Source organism: Phacochoerus africanus, chromosome 4 (genome assembly GCF_016906955.1).
Source record: "Phacochoerus africanus isolate WHEZ1 chromosome 4, ROS_Pafr_v1, whole genome shotgun sequence".
Lineage (NCBI taxonomy): Eukaryota > Metazoa > Chordata > Mammalia > Artiodactyla > Suidae > Phacochoerus > Phacochoerus africanus.
The window spans coordinates 48,300,932-48,326,353 of NC_062547.1; the positions used below are offsets into that span (position 1 = coordinate 48,300,932).

At 46.3% G+C, this 25,422-nt stretch overlaps 1 protein-coding gene across 2 annotated transcripts in view; it reads right to left on the bottom strand.

The window, feature by feature from the left end:
• The window catches only part of PARVA (parvin alpha), a 186,623-nt gene that overhangs the window by 21,412 nt on the left and 139,789 nt on the right, over positions 1 to 25,422 (bottom strand). For both annotated transcript variants that reach the window (XM_047776269.1, XM_047776270.1), the window contains exons 6-12: positions 21,084 to 21,199; positions 17,213 to 17,271; positions 14,159 to 14,178; positions 12,758 to 12,819; positions 12,002 to 12,070; positions 6,849 to 6,950; positions 6,027 to 6,099 (exon numbers count right to left, since the gene is read on the bottom strand). In XM_047776269.1, coding sequence (XP_047632225.1) covers positions 6,027 to 6,099; positions 6,849 to 6,950; positions 12,002 to 12,070; positions 12,758 to 12,819; positions 14,159 to 14,178; positions 17,213 to 17,271; positions 21,084 to 21,199 — 501 coding nt within the window. The remainder of the gene's footprint in view (positions 1 to 6,026; positions 6,100 to 6,848; positions 6,951 to 12,001; positions 12,071 to 12,757; positions 12,820 to 14,158; positions 14,179 to 17,212; positions 17,272 to 21,083; positions 21,200 to 25,422) is intronic.

Consider the following 25,422-nt stretch of genomic DNA (forward strand, 5'->3'; position numbering starts at 1 on the left):
ACTGTCTTAAAGCTGGTTTGGTGGTACTGAATTCTCTCTTAGCTTTTGCTTTTTGATTTCTCCATCAAATATGGATGAGAGCCTTTCTGGGTAGAGTATTCTTGGTTGTAGGTTTTTGCCTTTCATCACTTTAAATATATTACGCCATTATCTTCTGGACTAGAGAGTTTCTGCTGAAAAACTAGCTGATAATCTTATGGGATTTCCCTTATATATTATTTATTGCTTTTCCCTTGTTGCTTTTAATATTTTTTGTCTTTAGTTTTTGTCTCTTTGATTAATATGTGATTTGTGTTCCTCTTTGGATTCATCCTGTTGTATAGGGCTCTCTTCACTTCCTGGACTACAGCAAGTGTTTTCTTTCCCATGTTAGGAAAGTTTTTGGTCATCAGCTCTTCAAATATTTTCTCAGGGCCTTTTTCTCTTTCTTCTGGGACCTCTGTAATGCAAATGGTGGCACATTTAGACCCAGAGGTCTCTTTTCTGTCCTCATTTTTTTGCATTCTTTTTTCTTATTCTTTTCCGCAGCAATGTTTCTACCATTCTGTCTTCCAGCCCACTTACTCATTCTTCTGCCTCAGTCTATTGATTCCTTTTAGAGTATTTTTCACTTCAATTATTGTAGTGTTCATCTTTGTTCTTTATATTTTCTAGCTCTTTTTAAACATTTTTTTTTCATTTTTAAAGTATATTTTTATTTTATTTTTTTATATAATGATTTTTTTCCCATTATAGCTGGTTTACAGTGTTCTGTCAATTTTGTACTGTACAGCATGGTGACCCAGTTACACATACATGTATACATTCTTTTTTTCTCATATTATCATGCTCCATCATAAGTGACTAGACATAGTTCCCAGTGCTACTCAGCAGGATCTATCTTCTTGATCTTCATCTCCATTCTTTTTCCTAGATCTTCAATCATCCTTACTATCACTACTCCAAATTCTTTTTCCGGTAGATTGCCTATCTTCTTTTCATTTTGTTTTTGGGTGGGTTTTTATCTTGTTCCTCCATTTGAAAAATATTTTTCTGTCACCTCATTTTGACTAACTTTCTGTGTTTGTGGTCTGTTTTCTGTAGGCTTCATAGTTACTCTTCTGGTGTCTGCCCCCTGGTGGGTGTACTGGGTCTTGTCCCTCAGATGGTCTGGGCTACATTGAAGGGTGTGTTTTGGGGTGGCTGTGAGCTCTAGTTGACTTTAGGTAGGTAGTCTGTCCAGGTGGGTTTTGTTTTTTGTGTTTTTTTTGGTTTGTTTTTTAGTTATCCTTTCTGATATTTTCTTTTTTTAATTACTCAATGAATTTATTACATTTATAGTTGTACAATGATCATCACAATCCAGTTTTACAGTATTTCTATCCCACACCCCCAGTGCATCCCCCCACCCCCCATGTCTGGGTTTAATATTTGTTGGTGTGAGGCCTGTTTTTAATATGGATGTCTGACATCTCTTTCCTCAGTATATGCTGGCCTTTATCCCCTTAATAGGAAGTGTGACTGATGTAGTGGTGACCTGAGTCTGAGGTGGATTTTGAACAGGGTGTCCTATTTACTCTGTATTTGTCAGTGTCTTTTCAGGGGCAGGGTCTGCTCCCTAGTCCTTGGATTCAGAGAACTTGGATCTGTTTCTGAGCTGTATTTCCCATCTGTGGTGCAAGGTAGGTGGGACTGGAGTGCTCCCGCTAGGAGAGGAGCCCCTGAGGGTTCCTCTATTGGAGCTGTTCACCCATTGTGTAGGTTCACAGCATACATTGTTGATGGCACTGCTCTCCCAGTCCCACTTCAAGTGTGGGTATGCCAGAAATTGGCCCTGGTGTCTCTCAGGCATTTTTTTCACCAGGCCACCAGTGCGGATCCACTGAGGTCAGGTCATAGGAGGCAGTAGTCATGTACCTAGGCCTGCTTTTGGCACTATGAAGGCAGCTCAGACTTTGGCTTGGTTCAACCCGGGTGAATGTGCCCACAAAGCCCACAGCTGCTAAAGCCAGACCCATATCAGCTGTGAGGGCCACTTGTCCATTTGAGTATCCCATAGGTGCTGAATTTACAAAGCCACATGTGGAGGTGTAAATCTGTGGTTCTTGCAGCAGGAAGGAGAGATTTCAGCTCTTTTTCCTTAGTTGGAGGGCCCCTGGGGCTCAGCTGTGGTTTCGACCCCAACTCTGCATGTGGGCAAACCACTGGAGACTGCTCTCAAGGCAGCAGGAACTCAGGAGCCTCTCCAGGGAGAAGGAGGGTGGTGTGGTGTCAGGGTGTATGAGCCTGCCCATAAGGGATGTGGGTTGGGGATCAGGTGTGAGGGCTCATTCTGGCAGGAGGAGGTGGGCCAGAGGTCACGGGGAGTGAGCTGCCCAGATGGGCGGCAGGCTGGAGATGCAGCATACAGGCTCGTTCTGGTTGGAGTGGGTGGGCCCAAGGTCTGGGTGAGTGAGCTGGGAGGAGAGATTTCAGCATCCAGAGGGAGGTAGGCCAGGGACCAGATGCATGGATTCACTCTGGCAGGAGAAGTGGGACAGTAATCTGCATGAAGAGGTCAGCCCTGGCAAAAACCTCTCCTAGGACCCACAGGGGTCTGCATGTGGAAGGGGGCTGCAATGGTGACCCTGCCCCTCACATACTATTCAACAATGGCTGCCCGGGACTTCTCCCCAGACATTTGTGGTTGTGGCACTCTGCCCTCCAGCCCTTCCAGGCTGCCTCCTCACAGCCAATTGTGATTCTGTCCCCAGGTTTATTCTCTAAACCTCACGTTCCAGCACCTCCCCACCAGCCTGTATCAGTAGTCAGGATTCCCAGGCTGGGGCATGCAGGGATCACCAGTGTATGTCTCATTCTGTCCCACCTGCCGTAGACCAGCTGTTGTGTTCTCCTCCAAGCCTCCTTTCCTGTCCCAGCTGACCTTCTTGCTGGTGAGGGGACTTCCCTGGGTGTGGGAAATTGTCTTCCTCTTCAGCTCTCTTCCATGGGCACAGGTCCCAACTCATTTCCACTTCTCTCTTTTTTTCCTTTTTGTCCTACGCAGTTACATGGAGAGCCCTCCTGTTCCTTCAGGTGTCTGAATACTTCTACTGGTTTTCAGTAGGTATCCTGTAAGGATTATTCTATTTGTAGATGTATTCCCCATGTATTTGTGTGAAGAGGTGAGTTCCACGTCCTCCTATTCAGGTGCCATCTTGATTCCCATTTGACTCATGTTTTATTATTTTTCTTTGTCTTTTTTTTTTTTTCAGGGCCACCACCCATGGCATATGGAGGTTCTCAGGCTAGGGGTTGAATTGGAGCTGTAGCCACTGGCCTGTGCCACAGCCACAGCAATGCCAGATCTGAGCCATATCTGCGACCTGCACCACAGCTCATGGCAATGCTGGACCCTTAACCCACTGAGTGAGGCCAGGGATTGAGCCTGTGTCCTCATGGATACTAGTCAGATTCGTTTCCACTGAGCCACGGTGGGATCTCCTGATTTGTGTTTTAGATATTCCACCAGGCTGTCTTTCAGGCAGACTTCACTCCTGCTTGGTACTAGGTTTCTTTTAGTGCCCAAGTGCATGGTGTTCTGGAGTCTTAACCACGTTTAATGGTGAGTCTACTTAAGTGATAACAGGGTGGGCATGTGTATTTGAGAACACATGGTGTGACACCCTAAATAAGGGCACGAGCTTTATGCCAATATTTCAACCACTTGATTGGTCATGATTTTGATACTAACACTTGGCATACATTAGTTGGGGTATTAAAAGGTTATGAAGCCTGGGCAGCAAAAGTCAAATCCCCAAAGTTTCCAGGGGATTTTGAGGTATAATGGAGCTTTGAATGTCAAACAGCATGGCAGAAGATGCATTTTCCTGCCCTTAAAAAGCTTTGCCATGAAAAATGCCTCTGCCACAGCCAATTTGATGTTGACACACCCTGAAAGAATTACCTACATTGGCACCTTTTGTAAAGTCTGCAGCATTTACAACTGAATTTCACTTTCCAGATAGAAGCACAGAAGCAAGAGGGAATGCTGGGGTATACCTCTCACAAAGTACAGTTTCACAAACTACCATTTCAATTCTCCTTTACACACTGGAAATTTTAGCATGGGCACAGTGCCCAGTATAAGAGCAAATAAAACACATGTGTTTTTCCATTCACAGTGATCAGGAAATTTCATATTAAGCAGTTCAATAATTACACAAGGAATATCATCTATATGCTAAAATATCCCTATAGACTAATTCATATTGGAAAAACTGTCTTAAGGGAAACAAATGCTTGAAAATTAAGGTATCAGAAGAAGTACTTTCTCTATCAAGAAAGTTCATATTAAGCAGTTCAAGAAAGTAGAAGCAGAAACTCTGGCCAGAATTCTCCTGCTATGTGTCTCCCACCCAAAGGTAAGGTGCTTATCAGCTGGTCACAGGACATTCAGAGTCCATTTCTAATGGCATTAGGATGGCTAGAGTGGCCTTTCAAGGGGAGAACCCCAAGAGGGACAGCAGCCTTGCTAGAGGCCTGTCTCTTGCAGTGACCATGTGCTTAAAACAAGGTGATGATAAGTGAGAATATGGGATTGGCTTTTGTTGGCAAGAGCTGATAATTATTGAAGTCTGGAGAGAGTCATGAGACAGGGACCAACCAATGTTTTCACAGTCCATCTCTCTCCTCTGGTCCTCCTGCTTTCTCCTCCAGCTTCATGAGTAAAGGCATTGCCACGAGACAATGTCCCTAACCCTGCTCTTTCCTCTACGTGCTTTCCTGTTGACCCATTCTCACTTGGTGTACAAGTAGAAGACTTCCAGTGATATAACCACAGCCCTGATCTTTTGCCTGAACCCCAGTTCTGCTTGGTCCATGCCTGGGTGTCAACCTCAAGGTCTCCAAAGCTTGTTTTACTTCCTGGGTTCCTCAGGGATGCTGATGGGGCCCCACATCTAAGTATCTGTTCTTCACACTGCCTTCCAAGTGATCTCCCTGGATTAGAAGTCCGATCACATCACTCTCCTGCTTAAGAACCTTCCATGATTCTCACTGCCTACAAAATCAAGTCCAAACTCGAGGCCCTCTAGGACTCGCTTCACTGTTGCCAACTATTATTCAATTCATACTCTTAATATTCTAGCCAAATAGGTAACTGCTATACTCATTATTAGGTGTCAGAGGCTGTTCATGGGACATCATCACATTCAATCATGTAATGTGCATGTCCCTAGGAGGTCCATCTTTATAGACATGAAGAATAGGCTCAGAGATGGTAAGTAAGGTGCCCAAGGCTGGCAGGGTAGGGACTGGACCCGGGGCCATCATGAGCTTGGCCACATGCACAGTGTCTCACAAACAGAGCCCCACCCCATTCCCCAGGCAGACTTGTGCTCACTTTGCCATCCTGTCTGCGATGCGCACTCCTCAGTCTCTAAATACAAAAGCCTTACTTGGTCCGTTCAGTTTATCCCAACTGTCACCATCTCCCCCTACCCCCCCCCCCCGCCCCCACAAATGCAAGATGAGAAGGCTGCTGGAGCATTTTGCTCCTTTTGAATTTTTTTCAGTCTTAAAATTTCCAACCCAAACCTGACGTATCAAGCCACGTCCTCAGAGGCAAGAGCAGCAAAGGCAATTATTTCAGAGCACAGCTGCCTTTGAAGACCCTGCCATCTTCCCCCTGTCTGCCTGGGAGACAGCTCTTGGGCAGGTCAGCACCCTGTCAAGGGACAGAAGAGCCTGGAAATCAGGCACAGGGCAATTCCTGCAGCAGCACCTCTGCTTTGCCACACATCTGCCTGGGCCCTTATCCTCACAATCCCAAGCATAGGATTTCAGATTCTCTTTCTTCCCAGAGGTGTGTGATCTGCAGCTCATAAAGGATCCCCAGGACTGAGGGGCTATGCGCTGTCCCACCTTCTCCTGCAAATGGCAAAGAAGGTTTCAGACAAGACAGTCTCCTCTCTGATATCAAATAGGAGCCTTGCCCTGTGCCCTGAAACCTGTGGGCTCGGGAGGGTCTCGCCACTTTGTCACCAACTCGGGGAAGAGCAGAGTACCTTCTGGCCGTGGTTTTGGCTTTTCCAATCCTCCGTCTTGCATGAGCTCAAAGGCAAAGGAGACATTCAGCACCTGGAAAGAGAAATGCAGAGCAGGAGGTGCTACACACTCATTTCTGGACGCTTGTGGTGTCCTGGGACCTGCCCCTGGGAAGTAAAGGAACCGGCACTGTAGCCAGTGCGGCAGCAGATAAGCTACAATGAGGCCAGTTTTTGAAGGAGAAACGAGGCTACCAAAGTGGGCCAGCCATGCGGAGTGTGAGTCAGACCCAGCCTGCTCTTGGAGAAGCACTCTCGGAGGAATTAAAAATCTTCTTCCTGTCCTACTGTGTTCCCATGTCCCTGCCAGGACCGTCAACTCAGGGATATAAGGGTGCACAGTTGAAAGGCTCTGATAGTAAGACATGTTTAAGAGGCAGAGGAGGGTTTCTGCTTGGCACCAAATGTTTGCCCAGTGGGCTGCCTAGGAGAGGCAGCAGACCTGGATGAGTGCGGGCCTCTGGTCTCACCAGCCTTGCAGCCACCATCCCTGTCACCTCTGGGGAGAGATGAGGCCACGCTGTGCTCCTGGCAGGAGTGTATGGTGAGGGGGTCTGGGCCAGGCTGCGGGGGGGGCGGGGGTGGGAAGCCATGCAGGATGCTCCGTGGTCCATGGGTAGCTGCTTCCCATCTCAGCTGGGCCTCACAATGGGCCCATGCCAACCACTGAAGACCCCAGGCAGACGGAAGCCACTGCTTTTTCCCCAGTGGCCCCAGCATGGGCGTGGGCAGCTGAGTCGGGCACGTGGGCCAGGGGCCTCCCTTAACATCATGTCCCCTTACCTTCTGTTCAAAGCTGTCCGGGGTCAGGAAGAAGCTGTGCAGGGGCACGAAGTAGCCCTCCAGGAGCCCCATGAGCAGCACCAGGTACACCCCATCTGCAAACTGGAGGGAGAAAGCCAGGTGAAGGCAGCAGGCCCCTGAGCCCCCCCAGCCCCTCCAGGGGCTTGTCAGCCTCTGTACCCCACAGGCCAGAGCCCCAGGCAGGCTGCTGCTGGTGGGGGGGGGGGGGGAACAGGGGGAGAACAGTGGCCCAAGGCAGGAAGGCCCACTCTGCAGCAGCGGGGCCACTCCATGTCTAGCTGGTCCAGCACAGGAGCCACAAGCCTCACAGTCCTGTTCTCAACAGGCTCAGCATTAATTGAGCACCGACTGTGTCCCAAGCCCTGATCTGGCACAGGGACCCCAGGGGTGGGTCAGGGGTGGTCCCTGCCCTGGAGCAGCTCACAGTCCAGGGGAGACTGATGTGGAGGAGATGCAGCCGCTGCTCTTGATGGAAGGAAGCTTGCTGGCCTGTGTGAGACTGACAATGAGCCCTCATCCCACCAAAGGCAAGAGGGAAGGCGCTGGAGGAGATGCTGCCTGGATGGAGCCGTGGGGGATGAGCAGGAGGTAGCTAGGGAGGGCAGAGGGAGGAAGGATGGGAGAGGTCCAAGGCCTTGGCCCGAGGCTAAGGGGGACTTCTGCTTCATGAACAGAGCAAGAACACTGGGGTCACAGTGGCCCAGGCACCCTCTTCTCTCAGCCCTGGCTCATGACCGCTTGAGAGGCAGTGTTGCGCAGACGCTAGGAACACGAGCCCTGGGGCTGGGCTTCCAGCTGTACTGCTTGCTAACCGTGTGACATGAGCAAGTTATGGAACTTCTCTGTGCCTCATTTTCTCATCTGTAAAATGGGGACAATAATAGTACAGTATCTAATCCACAGGGGGAATCCTGAGGCCTAAGCCAGCAAATTTGCGCCAAGTGTATAGAACAGAGCTTGGCATGTAGGCAATATTGAATAAGTGTTAACAACTGCTGGTAGTACCCGGGGAAAACAGCAAAGTGGTCACTTACTGGTTTTTGCCAAAAGGTGCAACTGCGTGCTAAGGGCCATGGCAAGAGGCTCAGAGCCTGGTCCCTGTCCTCAAGGACCTTAGAAGCCAGACTGGTGGGGAACCTGGTCTGAGGGACAAGAGCTGCCTAAGCCAAGCAGAGGGGTGTAGGCCTTCTGCTCAAGGGAGGGCCAGGCATGTGTGCGCTGGGCAGTGGAGCAGGCTTTGAGGAGACAGTGGGGGTCTGTAGGATGAGGAGAATATGAAAGGAATAGGCATTCAGGGTCTGGGGGATGACCTGAGCAGAGACATAGTGGTTAGGTGTATATCTGACATTCTAGAGCCTTTCCAAGGAGGCAGGGCCATCAAATGTTTGTGGGCATAAACAACAGTTGCTAGAGTTCACCAGAGGCCAGAGTTCTTGGAATCATCTTAGGAAACTTTTAAAAAACTAGACAGAATTACCCCGAATCTGGACTGGGCCCAGAGGCTGAGCTCTGCTGGGTGCTCGGTCAGGAAGCCTGTGGCTCAACTTTGGTTACGGGCCTATGACCCTGAGTGTGAACTTGACCTAAGAGCAGCCTCCTCTCCACTTCCATCTGACCTTCAACTCAGATGGGCAGGGTCTGAGCTTGATGCATCCCAGGCCACCCCGAGGTGGACAATGGGAAGCAGACCCCAACATCCGTATCACAATCAAGGCCTTCCCATGCAACTGCTTAACGGCACCTTGTTCTGGCTATGGGAGAAATGGGTTGAGAATGAAAGAATCCAATCTGTCAGCTCAGGGGGAGACCTTGAGTTAAAAACCAAGGTTATGGCTCTGACCACTGACCAAGACTACTCCAACCCCCGACTCTTGGTTCCAATGACTTGGTGGTAAAACCCACAGACACCAGATGTGCTCAGCAGAGACCCCACTTTGTAGCACTCCCAGCCCATGAAAAGTGAAGAGGAAGCTTCAGAGTCCATTCTAGCCCTCTCCAGGCATCGCCACGTCTACAGTGTGTATGCAGTGCGTTCTCTCGCCCACAAAGAGTATATGGAGGTCCAAACCCTACCACCCAAGGAGTATATGCAGTGCATTCCCTCCCCCACAAACAGTATATGGAACTCCGAACCCTACCCCCTAAAGAGTATATGGAGCTCCGAACCCTACCCTCCAAAGAATATATGCAGCGTGTTCCCTATGCAGCATGTTCCTTCCCTCCCCCGCAAAGAGCATATGAAACACATTCCCTACCCTCCCCCAAAGAGTATATGCAGCGGGTTCCTCTCCCCCAGAGCATATGCAGCACATTCCCTACCCACAAAAAGTATATGCAGTGCATTCTCTACCCCCCAAAGAGTATATTCAGCACATTCCCTACCCACAAAGAGTATATGCAGTGTGTTTTCTACCTCCCAAAGAGTATATACAGCTGACTCCAGAGTCCTGACACACCCAGGTCAAGCTCAGTCACAGACCTGGGAATTGCCTTTAAAAATAATAGGAGGTGCCCATGTGTTCAAAAGAAAACCACACGTATAGAAATTCATTGCGAATGAAAGGAGGTTGGGAAACAGGATACATTACACAGTCTCAAAGTATCTCCCATTAAAGATTAGTTAGTCATTATAAAGTGTGTGGGGGGGTTTACAGTAGGGAAATCTGATGGACACGAACTAAACCAAGTGATCAAAGTTACCAGGAACAGGAATAATGGCAAAAGTGCCCGAGAAGAACATGACACTGCCTCAGTGGCATTGTTCCTGAACATGCCCAACCTGGCTCCGATCACAAGGGAGGAAAAACTAAGAGACATTCTATGAACTAAATGACCCACACTCTTCAAAAACACCAGTGTTACCTAATCAAACTTACAAGCTTTTGCACAACAAAGGAAACCATAAAAAAAAAAAAACAGAAAAGACAACCTACGGAATGGGAGAAAATATTTGCAAACGATGCAACAGATAAAGGCTTAATCTGCAAAATATACAAACAGCTCGAATAACTCCACAAAAAACCAAACAACCCAACTGAAAAATGGGCAGAAGACCTACACAGACATTTCTCCAGAGAAGACATATAAATGTCTAGTAGTTGCATGAGAAGGTGCTCAACATCACTAATTATTAGAGAAATGCAAATCAAAACTACAGTGAGGTACTACCTCACATGCGTCAGATTGGCGATCATTGGAAAGTCTACAAATAATAAATGCTGGAGAGGGTGTGGAGCAAAGGGAGCCTTCCTACACTGTTGGTGGGAATATAGTTAGTATAACCACTATGGAAAACAGTATGGAAGTTCCTCAGAAAACTAAAAACAGAACTATCATATGATCCAGAAATTCCACTCCTGGGCATATACCTGAACAAAACAACGATTCAAAGGGATACATGCACCCCTATGTTCACTGCAGCACTATTCATAATAGCCAAGACATGGAAACAACTTAAATGTCCATCAACAGAGGAATGGATAAAGAAGTTTGGATTACAGGAGTTCCCATTGTGGCTCAGTGGTTAATGAACCCAACTAGCATCCATGAGGACGTGGGTTTGATCCCTGGCCTCACTCAGTGGGTTAAGGATCTAACGTTGCCATGAGCTGTGGTGTAGGTTGTGGATGTGGCTTGGATCCTGTATTGCTGTGGCTTTGGCGTAGGCCGGTGGCTATAGCTCTGATTGGGCCCCTAGCCTGGGAACCTCCATATGCCAAAGGTGTGGTCCTAAAAAGACAAAAAAAAAAAAAAAAAGATGTGGTACATAGGTACAATGGAATACTACTCAGACATAAAAAGAATGAAATAATGCCATTTGTAGCAACATGGATACAACTAAAGATCATCAATACTAAGTGAAGTAAGTCAGAAAGAGAAAGACAAATATCATATGATATAACTTATATATGTGGAATCTAAAATATGACACGAATTTATTTACAGCAGAAACAGACTCACAGAGAGAACAGACTTTGTGGTTGCCAAGGGGGAGAGGGGTGGGGGTGGGATGGATGGGGAGTTTGGGGGTAGTAGATGCAAAGTATTACATTTAGAATGGATAAGCAATGAGGTCCTACTGTATAGCACAAGGAACTATAGCCAGTCTCCTGGGATACATCATCATGGAAAGGAATACTTTAAAAAAGAATGCATATTATGCGTATAACTAAGTACTTTGCTGTAGAGCAGAAATGAGCGTAACATGGTAAGTCAACTATAATTTAAAAAAAGAAAAAGTCAATGTTAGAGAAGCTGCGGATTTGTTCATATATATATATATATATATATATATATATATATATATATATTTAATTTTGTCTCTTGTCTTTTTAGGGCCGCACCCACGGCATATGGAGGCTCCCAGGCTAGGAGTCAAATCAGAGCTATTCCTGCTGCCTACACCACAGCCACAGCCATGCACAATCTGAGCCACATCTGCGACCTACACCCCAGCTCAAGGCAATGCCGGATCCTTAACCCACTGAGCGAGGTCAGGGATCAAACATGTGTCCTCATGGATACTAGTCAGCTTCATGAACCACTGAGCTACAAGGGGAGCTCCCTGGATTTGTTCTCTATTAAAAAGAGACTACAAAGACATTACCACCAAATGCACCAGGTGAGAATATGAGGACAACTGTGTTTCTTTGAACCTTGTGACACTGTCAGTATTTCAGCGATTTCACATTTAGGTTCAACCTAAATACACATCTTGTACTGATGTTAAAACGGCCTGAATTTGATTACTGTGTCGTGATTCTCTAAGAGAACGTACTTGTTTGTTCTCAAGAGATTTATGCTGAAGTATTTAGGGGGTAGAGAGAGAGGGAAAAAACAAAACAAAACCCTAATGTGGTCAAATGTTAACAATTGGTCTATGTGGGTGAATAGTATATGGGGATTCATGATGCTATTCTTGCAACTTTAAAAAAAAAAGAACCAGGAAAAAATTCAGAGAAATTCCATGCAGTTCATCCCTGTGAGTGGAATAGGATCTGTGTCCCCACCCCCCACCCCATGTCCCAGAAAAGCTTCAGGATCAGGATGGGAAGCCCTCCTGGCAATGTGGGGATGGGGCACTGGGAACGGTGATGCTTTGTCCCCCGCCCTGTGCTCGGGCTGTCACCTACCTGGGTTTCCAGTTCTGTGACTTCCAGGTTCAGTTTATTCAGGTGCTTATTCACGAAGGTGATGAGTGTCTAAAAGAAAAGCACAAGCCTGGCCGTGAGATGGAGGCTCTTGCCCCAAAGGCTGCCCCTGTGACTCCACCAGGAGGACACAGGATGAGGCCCAGCCAAGAGGGCTGGACCCAGCATCACTGTGCCAAGCTGAGTGAGGCTGAGCAGCTAATGAGGCAGTTCCTGCAAAGCTCCTTGAGCCCACAAGGAAGAAGGACCCCCAGGGTTTGTGGTCCCATGCACCGTGTGACTCAAATAGCCAGGTGAAAGGAGCAGGGAGTGCCGAGAGGGCAGAATGACAGGTGGAGTGTCCTGGCCCAGGGTAACAGGGCCAGAGAAGAAATGACCCCATTGGGTTTCTCCTTCAGTCCCTCCCAGGTGCAGGTGCCTGTGCCCAGGGACACAGAGGCAGGTCTGTGTGAGAAGCAGGGATGACTAGGGGTTCAGTATGTGTGGAAGAAGCAGGTGCTCAGAGCCTCAGAATCCCCAGGAGACAATGGCTGTCCTCCCTTTGGAAGAAGAGAGGAATGGATAAGGCATCCAGGGAAGCAAGACAGGTAAAATAGACATCAACCGGGAAAACCCTGTATTTGTGGCAATCGGGTGATGACACCAGTTCTGGGAAGCTTGCAAGCTGCAGGCGTCGGTTTTCCTAAAGTTTTGCAACATCTTACTCCTCCCCCGCCACCCCCGACACCTCTTTCCCACCTTTTTCACCACGTTGAGCTTGTCCGGTGCATGGTCGAACAAGGTGTCAAATGCATCGCGTTCTGAAAAAGAGGAAAGCGAAGTAGAGCCCAGAGCTGGTTCTAGCCCAGGTCCTGGCCACAAGCCTTTACAGGTCACGCAGTCAGCTCCAGATGGGAATTCTTTGGGTATGAGACTGCTGGGAACTTGGAAAACTGGGTTTGGGCAGAGATTAGGAGCTGATTCTTATCTTAGGGCCTTTTTCTCTCTCTCTCTGTGGGGGCGGGGTATCCACCCTCAACACTGACCTCTTTGGGCTTGGGGTTGAGGGGCTCTGGCAGGCAGTCTGGCTTGGAACTGGTCATTTCTCTTCACTCTTTGTATTTCTTGATCTCATGACTTAGTCATAGTTCTAAAGTGTTTCTGGGGCTTTTTGGAAGTAGAATGTCATCTAAATATCAAATCACTTCACCCTCCTAATTTTCAAAACCAAGATGCCCAAGACAAGTGGGTGGATAAGTGGATTGGGAGTCAAAGAGCCCTAGGACAGAAGGGGAGGGGGCCTCTTGAGTGATCTAGTCCCTTCAACCCCTTCAGCCTCACTTTCTATAAAATGCCCACTGAACATGAACCTCTTGTGGGCGGGTTTATGAGGATGAAAGACAAGAAAGTATATGTCCTGTAAACTCTGATGTATCTACTGATCTGAGTTGTTATTAGCATAATCGGAATATTTCAAAATGTTATCCACAGTAAATACATGCTCATGGAAGATAGCAAAGCCTTGCCTCTGCAGGGACTTTTCTTGCTACAGCCTCCAGGTCCTCCAGTCTGAGAGGTGAAATAGTGAAGGGATCCATGGCCAGGAACAAAGAGTCTCCAGAAGGAACCTGGGGCTGGAACGCTTCGTGGTCCTGGGACCTACCTGCCTTCCCTACTCTTGCACCTGCTCTCGATGAGTAAATCTGAGATGGTCTATATGGTGATTGTCGTCTTGGATGGTCCCAGAGCTTATATACGGACCCAAAGTTCTGGGGGATGGGACAGGTAGGTGGTGTGATGAGGACAGCAGCTTCTAGTAGGGCTTCACAGAGTGGGGAGAGGGGTCAGTCTCAAGTGTGTACACACCCCGCTTCCTTCCAAGTAGGCTTAGAGCAAGACTGCCCTGCAAATTCCCAGGACCCATCCAGAAGAAGCCCAGTCATGTTAACATCTGGTTACTGGTAAGAGGACTGAAGCTGTGGTGGCTTGTCCTCTTCCCACTCGTGCACCAACCCTCCCCACCAACTGGCCCCGTCACCAGGCTGGTACAGACACACATGCAGGAAGCAAGCTGAGAGCCTGTTCTTCCCAGCTGCTTGCAGAATTAACTAGACCCTGTTGGCAGTCACCAGCACCAGAGGACAATCTTATGCAACTCACCGTGCCTTCCGGAAAGAGCCCTGCGGGGGAAGGAGAAAGAAAACAGTGTGACTCTTCCTCTTCTCACCCTTGGTTGTAGATCCCCCAAAGTTTCCTTCCTTGTCATTTTATTCTGCACTAAGCCTCCAATTGTTGGTCATCTTTACATCACTACCTATTTCCCCCTCTGCTATACAGATACACTGGTATTTGCACGAAGCCTGGTATAAGTGATGCTTAAAGGACTATTTCTTGTCTTAAATAAACTCACATTATTGCTTACATGGGAGAACAAGAATTGGACTCAGAGATTCAGGATTCCCAACCATGTTTTAGAAGCAGAGCTCGAGTACCACCCTAAGATGGCATTTCATTGCCAGGTTGCTGAAGGCATTGGCTTGGGGAGGTCAGGTTTGGCTCTGTCCTGTCCCTCCTGTGATACCTACCAAGCACCTGCCATTGTTGCAGAATAGGTTTTCTCAAATTGGGCAGGAACTGGAACCATACTCATAGGAGTGAAGCAGCAAAGTATTAAGAACACAAGCACTGGGAGTTCCCATCGTGGCGCAGTGGTTAAAGAATCCGACTAGGACCCATGAAGTTGCTGGTTTGATCCCTGGCCTTGCTCAGTGGGTTAAGGATCCCTCGTTGCTGTAAGCTGTGGTGTAGGTCGCAGACACGGCTCAGATCCCGAGTTGCTGTGGCTCTGGCGTAGGCCGGTGGCTACAGCTCCCATTCAACCCCTAGCCTGGGAACCTCCATATGCCGCAGGAGAGGCCCAAGAAATGGCAAAAAAAAAAAAAAAAAAACCAACAAAAAACAAAAAAACACAAGCATTAGAGATGGACAACTTAGGTTATCTAACAGAGCCATCTGCTTGCTGTGTGACCTTGGGCAAGCTAATGAATTTCTCTGGGCTCCAGGTCTCTTATCTTTAAAATGAGGATAATACAGTAAACACCTCAATCAGATGTTGTGAGCTTTAAATAACTAGAAATCACTTAATGTTCTGAGCATTTAACACACAGAAAGATTTTTAGCATAATTCGTAGTATACACTGAATGCTCAGTACATTTTTTCTCAGTACATTTTTGGTTCTTATTACATTGATTTATTCCAACTGTACAGCTATCACCCGCTAAGCAACGACTTGTGCGGAGTATTCTGGGAAGAATGATGAACTTGGAGTTCAAGTTGGGTAGATCAAGGACAGTTTCCTCCTCCACCTTTGGGCTGTGGGGTTTGAGGAAGTGTAATCATTGCTTCACGTGTTTATCATGAACATCAATAGCTTCAAAACCTACACGACACTGCCCTAATTAGGGAGTCTGTACCCTTGTTTATGTCTACACAGCAGGATGGCCAGGAGAGCCCACAGACATTATAACACGTAGCAGAGCGATTGTTCCGCAAAGTTAAACTCTGAGCTCCCCGATTCAGGAGTTTCTCACAGGCCACACTCTTTTCAGACAAGTCTTCCTCTTTTCTAGAAGGTGAAACAGCAAAGGTAGGCAAGCCCAGGATAGTCAGGGCAGGCGTGGGGAAGAACCAGGAGGAAGCCTTTTCCCCACAGGCCTGAGCCAGGCAGCTCTCCCCCGACCCCTTGTAGAATCGAGGCCACGCATCAGGGGGCCATGTGGATCAGCTGCCCCCCAGCTGCCAAGACTGGCCCCCAGAGTGACGTGGAGGCCGCCCGTCAGGGTCACTGCCACAACCTGTAACCTGGGCATCTTGGGAAGGGCCTTTCCCCACCTCTGCCCAACCCCGGGCACGAAATGCTCAACCCCCTGTGCCCTTTCTAAGGCACATCGCAGTGTGGTCCAGACACCTTGGACTCCGTTGGCCATGCCTGGGGAGGGAGCACAGTTCTTAATGTCTCAGTGAGGCTTGGAAGGTGTACGGCAACTGTGAGGGGGAAAAGCCAGGGAAGACAGCAATGAAGGGCAGGGGAAGGAGTTCCCGTTGTGGCGCAGTGGTTAACGAATCCGACTAGGAACCATGAGGTTGCGGGTTCAATCCCCGGCCTCGCTCAGTGGGTTAAGGATCCGGCATTGCCCTGAGCTGCAGTGTAGGCCACAGATGTGGCTCAGATCCCGCACTGCTGTGGCTCTGGTGTAGGCTGGTGGCTACAGCTCCGATTGGACCCCTAGCCTGGGAACCTCCATATGCCACGGGTGCGGCCCTAAAAAGACAAAAAAAAGAGGGGGGGCAGAGGAAAAGGGGGGCACAGCGGTTATTAGGTTGAGTTCTCACAATCTTTCTGGTGAGGAAAATGCTCCCACTTAAGAGATGAAGAAAGCAAGGTCGGATAGGCGAGTGGATTCTCCCTTGAGTAAGTGGCAGAGCCTGGATTTGAACTAAGGCCTGGCTGGCTTAGAAGTCCCTGCTCTTTCCACCTTGCTCTTCTTGTTTAAGGGACTACAAAGGAAAGTTGGGGGAGCAGGACATGACACAAACGACTTTTGCGTGGCTTTGCATGCAGCCAGGACTCAGGCCTGCCCAGTGATCTCAGACCCACACACCCTGTCCTACTCTTTCTGCTGAAGAATAAAACTCCTCTTTCCTATAACAAACCTCTTACATGTTCTGATATTCCCATTTCTGAATGTAAATGGAAAAAAAAAAAATCAAACCCAACAAGCCCAAACAATCCGCCACCCTTACATAGAGAGGGGCTTTCTGGGTCATGGCATGTGGACTATAGAAATCAGCTTCAGCAAAGGAAGAAAAATGTCCTTTTGAAGGTTAGCAATTTAAATTCAACCCCATTTTCATGGCATGCTGATTTCATGCTGGTTGGCTTTTTCGGGCACACTTTTTCCTGGAGTGCCACAAAATTAGAATTTTTCCATCACTGCTAATTCCCTTTCCCCACTTCCCCACCCGAGTTTGTACCTTAAGCATTGAGAGGCATGTTTTGAATGCACGGAAAAGGCTAAACTATAATCATTGGCTGCAGTCTAATCCCTCTTGCAATCCCAATAAATGAAAACTAAATATCAGCAAATGGATGAATTTCGGAGAAACATCTGTGTTCCATTACAGAATCGCTGGCAACAATGGTGTTGACATACTCTGTGTTACCAGTTATTTCCTCTTGGATTTGCCGAGACTGGAGGATTCCTTCTCGTTTCTGAAAACGGGGGTGGGGAGAAGGTTGGGAGGAGGAGAGAAAAACATGCATTAGAAAAATACAAAAAAAATGATTAGCACTTCTGATATTGAGAAAGTTACTGGCATTTAAGAAATGAACCCAGAGACGAGACACGTCTAGAACTGACACCTCATCCTCTGATTTCTGGGGACTGGACTGTACCATTCATATGTAAGTGCAATTAGTGTTTATTCCAAACAAGTTGGCTGTTTCTTGGATGGTGAATCTTTTCTTTCTTTATTGGAAGACATTCTGCTGGAAGCAAACTGTTTGCCTCCTGGAGAAATCCACAGTAAACCAAATGGAAATGAAGGCCAGGGTGTGCCTGCCCTCCAGCTGGGGCCACAGAGGGAAGCGGAGAAACGCGTTTGACTGGGGGCCTGGGGTAGAGGAATGGAGGCCAACTTGGAGAATCAATCAGAGGGAGGGTTTAAGAAAAAATGTTGACGGAAGCTTTATAAAATTTTATTATTATTACTATTATTTTTTGTCTTTTGTCTTTTTAGGGCTGCACCCGTGGCATATGGAAGTTCCCAGGCTAGGGGTCAAATCGGAGCTGTAGCTGCCGGTCTACACAACAGCAAGGCCAGATCCGAGCCCTGCCTGGGACCTACACCACAGCTCACGGCAATGCTGGATCCTCAACCTAACTGAGAAGGCAAGGGATGGAACCTACATCCTCATGGATACTAGTCGGGTTTGTTAACCACTGAGCCATGATGGGAGCTTCCAGTGCAGCTTTAAAAAAATCATTTTTTTTTTCTTTTTTAAGGGGAGCTTTTAAGTAGTACAGTCCTCAGGTAACTAGCTTACCCATTGAGAAAAGGGTAAGCACTTTGGATGTCCATCCACCCACCCAACCACCCATCGACCCATCCATTTATCCATTCACCCACCCACTCACCCAGCCATCTACCCACCCATCATCCATCTATCCATCCATCCATCCACCCATCATCCATCCATCCATCATCAGTCCTCTCCCTCCCATTAACTCATCCTCTTTCTTCTCTGGTTTTATGAATTAGTGCCTACCATGTACAAGCTACTGTGCTGGCCTTGGAGCAAACACTGCAGAATACATGACATAGTTTCTGACCTTGAGGAACTTAGAGTAAAATGGGGTATCTGAACAGGTATACAGGAATGCTTTCCCTGGTTTATGACTCACCTCCCAGCTCAGAGTAGTTTCCCCCTGTCCCTCTCAAATGGGTCATGGATAATCAATTACGTGGTGGCTTCTTGCTGAGAGGAAGTGCTAACTGCGGGATAGGAACAGGTACTTTTAGCAGGGTCAGGGAAACCTCCCAAGCAGAGGGGCTCCTGAGCTGGAACTTAAAGGACCCTTAGGAGTTGGCAGGACACAGAGGAGAGATCAGTTCAGTGGGAGGAATGGCCCGAGCAAAAAGGCAGAGTCAGGAGAGTACAGGTGTGTTCAAGGGGCCATTGGGAGGGACAGTGGCTGCCTGGAGTCAGCTGAGTGCTGGCCTGGAGTTTAAACCTCATTGTGTGGGGGTGGGAGCTGGAAGGTGTGTTGGGCTTCAGGAAGACTTGATGGGGGCAGGAGAGAGATGCATTTTATCAGGTCCCTACACAGTTACCATTGACTTGGAAGACAGTCTGGACATGGCAGGAGGCTGTCAGAGCAAATCCACCTTCTACAAAGGCTGAGATGTGTCAGGAAGGAGCTTCCAGGCATGAGGGTTTTGGCTGAAACCTGCCTCCTTGGCCCTCCTGCCCAAACTTTCACAATCTCTGCTTCGAATTCCCAATAGCCACAGAAACGAGTGTCTTTGTAAAATACTTTTACAGAAGGCAAGGTAGACCTGGATAAAAGCCATGAGTGGATCTGCATTAGATTAAGAGGAATGAACTATCAAAGCTAAAAAGGAAGAAAAAAAATTAAAATATCATTTAAAAGGGATCCAGTGAGGATAAACCAGGGTTTTTTTTTTTTTTTTCCAAATTCAGCTTTGACATATGTAAAATTTTGGCGGGGGGCGGGGGAGGCTAATGGAGTCTGTGTCCTTGTCTTGTGAGGCCATTCACAGACATAAGACCTCATCTTCAACTACATGCAGAATTAAATGCTTTTACAGAGGATGGAAAAGAAATCTGTATTAAATGACTCCTCATATAGCATTCTGATTCACTTCCATCCATTATTTGTTCCCTAAAGAGCTCTTCCTATAGTTCAGTCAGTGTCTTACAGCCAACTCTGAGTCCTGTTCCTGTGCCTGTTTAACTCGATAAAGCAAAACACCCCATAAAACCTGACATGCATTGATTTTATGTAACATGTCCTCCTTTCCCCCTCATGCTCACAAAACTGCCTACTGGAGAAATTAAATCAACAGCAGCCTTCTGATGGCCTATAATTGAGCTTGAAATAAAGCATGAGACACTGGCTTGCAGTGACCACTGTCACCCCCTCCTCCCACCTCTCAACACCCCCGCCCCCCGCAAATCCTGAATCATAGTTTTTAAAAGTATAATGAAATGGATTCACACGTTATTGATTGGTACGAATAACACAATAGAGATGGCCTGGATTTGCTGGGAAGATGCTTGTATCAGGATGCTCCAGGCTGGCCACATATCCATAAAATGCTTAGCACCATGCTTGACACAGTTGAGAGCCCAATAAATGAGGCCAATTAGTCCCTTTCAGTCAGCTACACTTAGTGTCTGAGCCACACGCGTCTGCATTGACAAGGGGTTTCTGATAGCCCTCTCTGCTGCTTATGTGTAATCCTGTCTCTAGGCAGGCAGGGCCAAGGTGTCATATTCCTATTATTCCCCCTTGATGTTAAGAAAGTTAAGTACCCAGAAGGCGCTGGAAGAAATACTTTTTCATGAGGGCAGACTGAGCAGCACCCCCGCACCCTCCTCCCCTCCCATTCATTTCTGATCCCTGAAAGCTCAGCCCAGAGACCTTTTGTCCTGGAAACTGGCCTGGCCTTTGAGGCAAAGCCTCCCTGCCCTCCAGGCTCTTCCTCACCAAAGGAAGGCAGAGCTGCCAGGCAGAACCCTGAATAACCTTGGATAACCAAGGAGCTGCTTCTAAGGGATGTTCTCCCTTGCAACGTGTTTATTTGGAAAAGAACAGAAACGAGCCAACAAAATGACGACCTTTTGCTCAACAGGCATAAAGTTGGAAAATAAAATTGAATTTGAGTATCTAATGGGGTTAGGAGCAAAATGAGATGGTCACTGGGAGAGAGCATCTCTTCCTTGTGGAAATTACACAGCCATGTGTGAGTGGAAATTCCATCCAACAATCTGGAAAAGATGACTTGAGATCCTAGCCTTGCTTCTCTGGGCAGGTGAAAAGCGGCAGTGCCCTTGGTACAGGCACGACCAATCAGGGTCTCTCTCAAATGCATATGCACACATGCCCTCACATGCACAGATATCTCTCCTCAATACCTGTGCACTATTTAACCAAGAAAAAAAAAAAAAAAAAGATTCTCCATGGTTTGCAGAACACACACACATAAGGATATATTCTCCCAATCTTACTACCCAAACCTCACAAATACATACCCCACACACCCTCAAATATACAGTACACAGACACACCCTCTTCCATACACAGCACAGATGTCAGGGAGAAGCCACATGCATCAGAAAGCAGCTCAGTCACACACCTCTCAACACATAGCATACCCACACACACTCCGTGTTCATCCAGCATTCCTTCTAGCAAGTTCCCAGGGTGCCTTAGCTCTCACAGAAGCTCAGCCCCACACCCCTGTAAGAGCAGATGTTTGTAGTGGTTTCTAACTTACCTGAACCACAACCACTTGGATGGAAACATGGTCTGGGAGTCGGATTGGAGCCCGGAAATACTGGGACAGAGCAACCAGCAGATGCAAGATGGCTACCAGGCTCTTGGCATGAACAGCTGAAATAAAAGATGATTTAACAATTAGAGATTCCTTCTTTAGGTTCTAGACAGATAAAAGCAGATATTCAAAATGTAGCAGTACTACACCCAGTGACCCTTTGATTCCATCCCTATGGATCGGGGGACCCCCTTGGTCATCAAAGACCTCACCCTGGGCCCCCTCCGTTCTTGGCCAGGTCCCATGGAGCTTCTTCTTCTATCATCTTGCCATATGGTATCTCTTCAGTCTAATCCAAGGTTCCCATCGGACCCCAACAATTGCTGAATTCTGAGCTCAGATCATTCCTATCTCTACTGTGTTATTTTTACCAATCAATAAAGTGTGAATCCATTTTTGTTCACTCTGTGCCAATAAGCAAAGCATGTCTGCTCCGTAGTCCCTCTCCCTTCCCATCAGACTGTGAACTCCTTAGGTTATCATCATCATCCTTGTCCCAAGGCTGTACACAAAGCCCTCAATCAATGGCCACTTAGTCAGGACACTGGATTCCTTCCTCTGTTGTGGGCTTTAAGACTCCTGGAGGAAGGCATGAGAGACATCTAAAGGACTTTGTTGCTCTTGCGAGTACCACATACAATCAGTTGAGGTGATGCTCTTTGGGCAATAGCTGAAAGGCAATGTCATGACCCAGCTGGCTTCCATAGCTACTGAGCAATGTGTTGGATGTTGAGCCATTAATACTAGAGACGGCTGGGCAACTAGTGAGCTGCAGTTTTCTCAGCAGATAAGAGGAGAAAAAGACTGTGATGCAATGGGCCACACAGCATCAGGTAGACTGGGGTTGAGTTCTGCTTGACAACCCTATCATTAACATACTGAGCCACTCAAGACCCCTGAATCTCAATTTGCTCAGCTTCACACATGGATGTAATAGTACCTATGCAGAATACAGGTTGTAAGAATTTCCAGATGTCATACAGGCAAAGCTCCTAGCACAGAGCAATTGCAACCATGTCAACATTCTCCCCTTTTCTTTCATAGAAGGGAAGAGTCCTTAGATACTTGCCTTCACAGTCCTACAAGCCTTATGGCTCTTCATTACATGGGGTATTTAAGGAAAGAACAAAAAAAGAAGTCCATTTTGCGTGGTTAGCATGAACTGGGCCCATTTTTAGGGTGTCATTCTGTCTGCCCTGGGATCAATGAATCTGTTCTAACAGAAGCTTTGAAAAATCACCAAGAAAAGGAAATGATTCAGACATTCCTTAGGAGCTCATTAGAGTTTCCTGTTACCACCACTACTTCAAAGAAGGTTTTCCACTGACTGTGAACAGCTGCTCATTGCCACCATCAAATAGCAGACCAACTGCTCCTAACTCGTGGCCTTCCACAAGTTTCAGTTCTGGGCTTTTGGACCTAGTCAACTAAATGTCACCCATAGTGATAGCATCAGAAAAGGCACCTGGTGTGGGACTGACCCGCTGACATGATGCACAGACCAAAATCCGGTTGCTCTTCCAGTGAGAACTGCCACTGGAGCAGTCTGGTTACCGGGGGTTGTAAGGACCTTTGGTACCTCTCCCCGTTTAATGACAAAACACAGTGCTGGAAAAGCTGTGGTCAGAAAGGTTGTTCTCACGCACTGGGGACACCATGTCATTTTGACTGTCTTGGTAAACAATATGGAGCTATACTGTGGGCACCATACAGATGTCAGACTCTTTCAATGAGTGCCCTGTCCTCCTGGGAATTTTTTCGAGAGAAATCATTACACAGTTTTTCTTTCTCTCTCTTTCAGACATACATGCTAGGTATAAAAAGATGTTAATAAATAAATGTTGGAGAGGATGGAACTAGAGACTCTCACACTAAGTGAAGTAAGTCAGAAAGAGAAAGACAAATACCATATGATATCACGGAGTTCCCATCATGGCACAGCGGAAATGAATCCAACTAGGAAACATGAGGTTGCGGGTTCGATCCTTGGCCTCGCTCAGTGGGTTAAGGATCCGGTGTTGCCATGAGCTGTGGTGTAGGTTGCAGACGTGGCTGGGATCTGGTGTTGCTACAGCTCAATTAGACCCCTAGCCTGGGAACCTCCATATGCTGCGGGTGTGGCCCTAAAAGGACAAAAGACAAAAACAAAACAAATGTATGAAATCACTTATATCTGGAATATAATATATGGCACAAATGAACCTTTCCACAGAAAAGAAAATCATGGACTTGGAGAACAGACTTGTGGTTGCCAAGAAAGAGGGGGAGAGAGTGGGATGGCTGGGAATCTGGGGTTAATAGATGCAAACTATTGCCTTTGGAATGGATAAGCAATGAGATCCTGCTGTATAGCACTGAGAACTATATCTAGTCACTTATAATGGAGTGTGATAATGTGAGAAAAAGAATATATATATGTATGTGTGACTGGGCCACCTTGCTGTACAGTAGAAAATTGACAGAACACTGTAAACCAACTATAATGGAAAAAAATAAAAATCATTAAAAAATTAAGTACAATTAAATAAAATTAAAAATCAGTTCCACCGTCAAAAAAAAAAAAAAAAAGAACTTTTGTGTATGGACTCTCCAGGTAGGTATTTTATAAATAAAATCTTATAAAACATTTAAAAAGTAGAAGAATGAGATTAAGTAAATAGGAATCATAATATTTTTTATTTTGGCATTCTAGTAGGTTGTCTTCCTTGTCTCCTTCTGAATACTTGGTTTAAAGGGGCAAAAGAAGAAAAAAAAATGCAGTTCCTGTTTCATTCAGCTTACATCTTGTCTGGTAGACCAGATGAACACAAGGAAGGACAATGCTAGAGAAGGTGTTTCACAGATTTGAAGGCATGTTTCCCAGTCTATGACCTTTGATTTGTAATAGGACATTTCTTATGTTGAAGTGGATTCAAGCACACTTAGAACTTTTCAATAGATATGCTCTATACTGTTGGCATGATCCACATGTAATATTAAAACAATAGTTTTTTGCTTTAAAAAATAAATAAATGTTGGAGAGGGTGTGGAGAAAAGGGAATCCTCCCACATTGTTGGTGGGAATGTAAATTGGTGCAGTCACTATGGAGAAGAGTATGGAGGCTCCTCAAAAAACTAAAATTAGAGTTGCTATATGATCTAGCAATCCCACTCCCAGGCATATATCTGGAGAAGACTCTAATTCAAGAGGATACATGCACCTCAATGTTCACAGCAGCACAATAGCCAGGACGTGGAAACAACCTAAATGTCCACTGACAGAGGAATGGATAAAGGAGATATGGTATGTATACACAATGGAATACTACTCAGCAATAAAAAATGAATTAATGCCATTTAAAGCAATGTAGATGGACCTAGAGATGATCACACTAAGTCAGTCAAAAAGAGAAAGACCAATACCACATGATTTACTTATACGTGGAACCTAAACTATGACCCAAATGAACTTATCTATGAATCAGTAACAGGTTCACAGCCATAGAGAACAGACTTGTGGTTGTCAAGGGGGGAGGAGGTGGGGGAGGGATAGATTGGGAGTTTAGGATTAGCAGATGCAAACTGTTATACATAGGATGGATAAACAACAAGATCCTACTGTATAGCACAGGGAACTATATTCAATATCCTGTGATAAACCATAATGGAAAAGAAAAAAAGGGATGTTATTACTGTGTAATATATTACCATTTTTTTTAAAATCTGGGAAACATATACATATCAAAAGGCAAGAGGATTTTAGACCAACAGTTTCCAAATTTCCTTCTTTTTATTAAGCAGAGAAATCTTTCGTTCTCAAAGCTATTAGGCAAAACTGACCAAAAAGAATACAATTACTCTGGTTCCTGTGTCCTAACTGTAGCTCTTCCACAGCTGCTTCTCTTCTCAATGATGCCTGAGTATTTTCTTGCAGAGTCCCAGGTTGGGCCAAGCTTGGTTTAATTGTCACTGTTTTAATAAATTACGGAACATCCACATAATGAAATAGTTTGCATGCATTGGAAATCATTAAGACAATGCAGCTATAAACATTAGTAATATGTTAACTATAAATAGTATAAATATATATTTATGGATTTGTTCATATATATATATACACATACACATACATAAATACACATGTACATAATACTCAGACATATGCACATATATAAGCATGTACTTGTGGCCAAGACTTGGAAAGGAAAGTAAGAAAAAGAAAATATTTACGCTACAGTTGAAAGATTTTGTGTTTCCTATTTCAGATGTTTCTTTAGAATAAAGACATGTTATCTTTTCAATT